The following is a 2,635-nucleotide window of genomic DNA, read 5'->3' as shown; positions in this document are numbered from 1 at the left end:
GTGAAATATATTTATGTTTGTGGTTGTAATGTGACAAAATATGGAAAAGTTCAAGGGGTATGAATACTTTTGCAAACCACTGTATGTGATTTGTCTTATACTGAATCTGACTGGAGTTTGAACAGTGAGGAATAATAATTTGATCTATTGTATTGAACAGAACTGAATGACGGTAMTCTTAAATACAGTGACGGACTAACTCCCCTTCGTTCTTCCCAAGCACAAAGCCTTGTGGGGGTGAAAAATATGTCACCGCTAAAATACCTGCACAACCATCAAAACCAATCAGGGGGAAAACAGTGGACAAAACTGAACCCTGACTCGGTTCCACCAAGTCTGCAGGACTGGACCAAAGTACACACAACCTCCCCTCACCAGTATTTCCTTAGTAAAGGCTACTGAGGGCTGAGTGCACACAAAAATAAACATTCACAAGTTACATAAATGATCTGACTCAAGTAAGTCAATTTGATGTCAAATTAAATAATAATAATAAAGTAGCCRAGGGAGACAATAGGAAACAAAACCTTCTAGCATTAAAGGAAAAGTTTGCTTTGACAAAACGTAGCATTTCCTCTGAAGAAAAAAGTTTTGGTCCTGCTGTTTAAACATGAGAGGTTTCCAGAAATACTGTCCATTGACTTAAAACAGGAAAAGTTTATTCTGATTTCACGACAGTGTGAAAAAAATGCTTAGGTGTCTTTTTATATTGTGTATGTAAACTTCTGGTTTCAACTGTAAACATTTACAAAGTTTACTTTCTGCAAGTGGATGATAAAACTCACCTCATCAGCAAGAAGAGAGAGCTCGCTTGAATCAGCTGCATCATAATCATAAAGGACCTTGGCCTTACGGGTTCCTGTTGCTGGTGCCTGAACTTCCTCGATCTTCAGTGTGTCTGTATCGACCGGGCTGCTGTTGTCGCCTTCGGCTGCAKAGCCTGAAGGCACCATGTGGTGGGTGGAGTTCAGAGCAAAAGCATTGGGAAGCCTGAAAGAGATGAGGCAGACATGAACGTCATGATAAACAAACACGCACACACACAAAAAAAAGTAGCCAAAATTGTGTCAAAGCCTTCAAAACACACTACCTGTCAACAACACACAAACAAAATATGTTAAGCAAACTGCATAACTACGATGTGCAACTCAACACACTGCAGAAAATCCAAAAAAGCAATAAAAACTAATACAACACAATACAATTCAGCATTCAGTTTTGATTTGACACAGAAATTAAAGCCAAACTGCATCAGTTCATGACGACTCAACCAATGCAGTGCCAGTTTCATTGTACCGGTCTGTAAATCTGTATGAAGTGCTTAGTCCTAAATTCCCTGGTAATTATGCTGCTTCATGTTCTCAAGCTCCTCAATTACCATATGACTCACCAAGTATTGTACCTTTTCCAAAAAAATAAAATAAAAAACATTTACAAGATTTAGTGTTGTTCCATATCTACTGCCCCCCACAAACCATTATTTGACAGAGTTTGTCCWGGGCTTTCAACTCACACATGACTGTAAAGACATGCTTGGAAAACAACTAACAGACTGCCTTCCTTTCTGCCACGCTTCAATAAGACCACGACTAATAGTTGTTCACCGGAGCTGGAGTTACCATGCTGCCATGTTAATGCTCTCCTTGCCTCCTACCAGTTAAGGTGGACAGCCATGTCTTGCAGGGTGTGCAGTCCTTCAGGTATTTCTGTTTTAAGTCTGAACAGTGGTCAAAATGATGTTTAAAGCTTGAGATATTTTATAACTGAACTCAGATTTCCATTTCTTAACTTTTTCCTGAAATGTCTGGTGTATTCCTTGGTCTTCATGATGCTATTTGATACGCATCGATCTGCAACCCAATTCTTCGGTGTTCACAAAACAGCTGTTATTATGCTGGGATTAAATTATACACAGGTAGGTTCTACTAATCTGGTGATTTTATATAGCTGAAAGTATCAGAATAAAGGAGACCGAATACAAATGCACTCAAAACCTTTCAGATTTCTATTTGTTATAAAGTAAAAACCATATCAATTTCCTTTCAACTCAGTTATAAGCTACTTTTTGTTAGTCAGTCATAGAAAAACATTTAAAACACTTTGATATGTGGACATTATTTGACAAAGTTCCAAAGGTACATTTGAAAAGCTATGTTAATGTGAATGAATTTGTTTGAACCCATTTGTTAAAACAGGACAAACCCACAATGGTCTCTAAAACAAACTGTCAATAGTAGTACTCGAAATAAATTTACTGAAAATCAACTAAAAGAAGTCATTGCTTTCGAATTGTAGTTCAACAGAATTAGATAAAAAAAAAAATTAAACTGGCCTTGACAAAAAAGAAGGTAGCCCAGAATAGATGAAAATAGTTAAAACCACAGGGACATGTCAAACTAAGTTGTGTCCTAAGTCACAGGTGTCTTTCATTTTGTAGTCAGACTCTGTAAAGTTGTGATCATGGTGCACACTGGACCACAGAAAGAAAAGTAGATACCGAATAGCGGTAACATAATGACCCCCGCACACACAAATGCACCAGAACTCAGAAGTCTTTATTCCTAATAAATGTCACGCTATTAGATGCATCCCAAAATTGTAGTGGTTTGAGTGGGGGTGTTTTTGTGTGTGTGTG

The 2,635-nt window shown here is 37.8% G+C and overlaps 1 protein-coding gene across 2 annotated transcripts in view; it reads right to left on the bottom strand.

Annotated features, from left to right (window-relative positions):
* The window catches only part of sh3glb2a (SH3-domain GRB2-like endophilin B2a), a 40,420-nt gene that overhangs the window by 7,863 nt on the left and 29,922 nt on the right, over positions 1-2,635 (bottom strand). For both annotated transcript variants that reach the window (XM_014028514.1, XM_014028515.1), the window contains one exon: positions 786-990. In XM_014028514.1, coding sequence (XP_013883968.1) covers positions 786-990 — 205 coding nt within the window. The remainder of the gene's footprint in view (positions 1-785; positions 991-2,635) is intronic.

Source organism: Austrofundulus limnaeus, unplaced genomic scaffold (assembly GCF_001266775.1).
Source record: "Austrofundulus limnaeus strain Quisiro unplaced genomic scaffold, Austrofundulus_limnaeus-1.0 Scaffold774, whole genome shotgun sequence".
In the NCBI taxonomy this organism is placed as follows: domain Eukaryota; kingdom Metazoa; phylum Chordata; class Actinopteri; order Cyprinodontiformes; family Rivulidae; genus Austrofundulus; species Austrofundulus limnaeus.
Note: the sequence above shows the minus strand (reverse complement) of the source record. Positions and strands in the feature narration are given on the sequence as shown.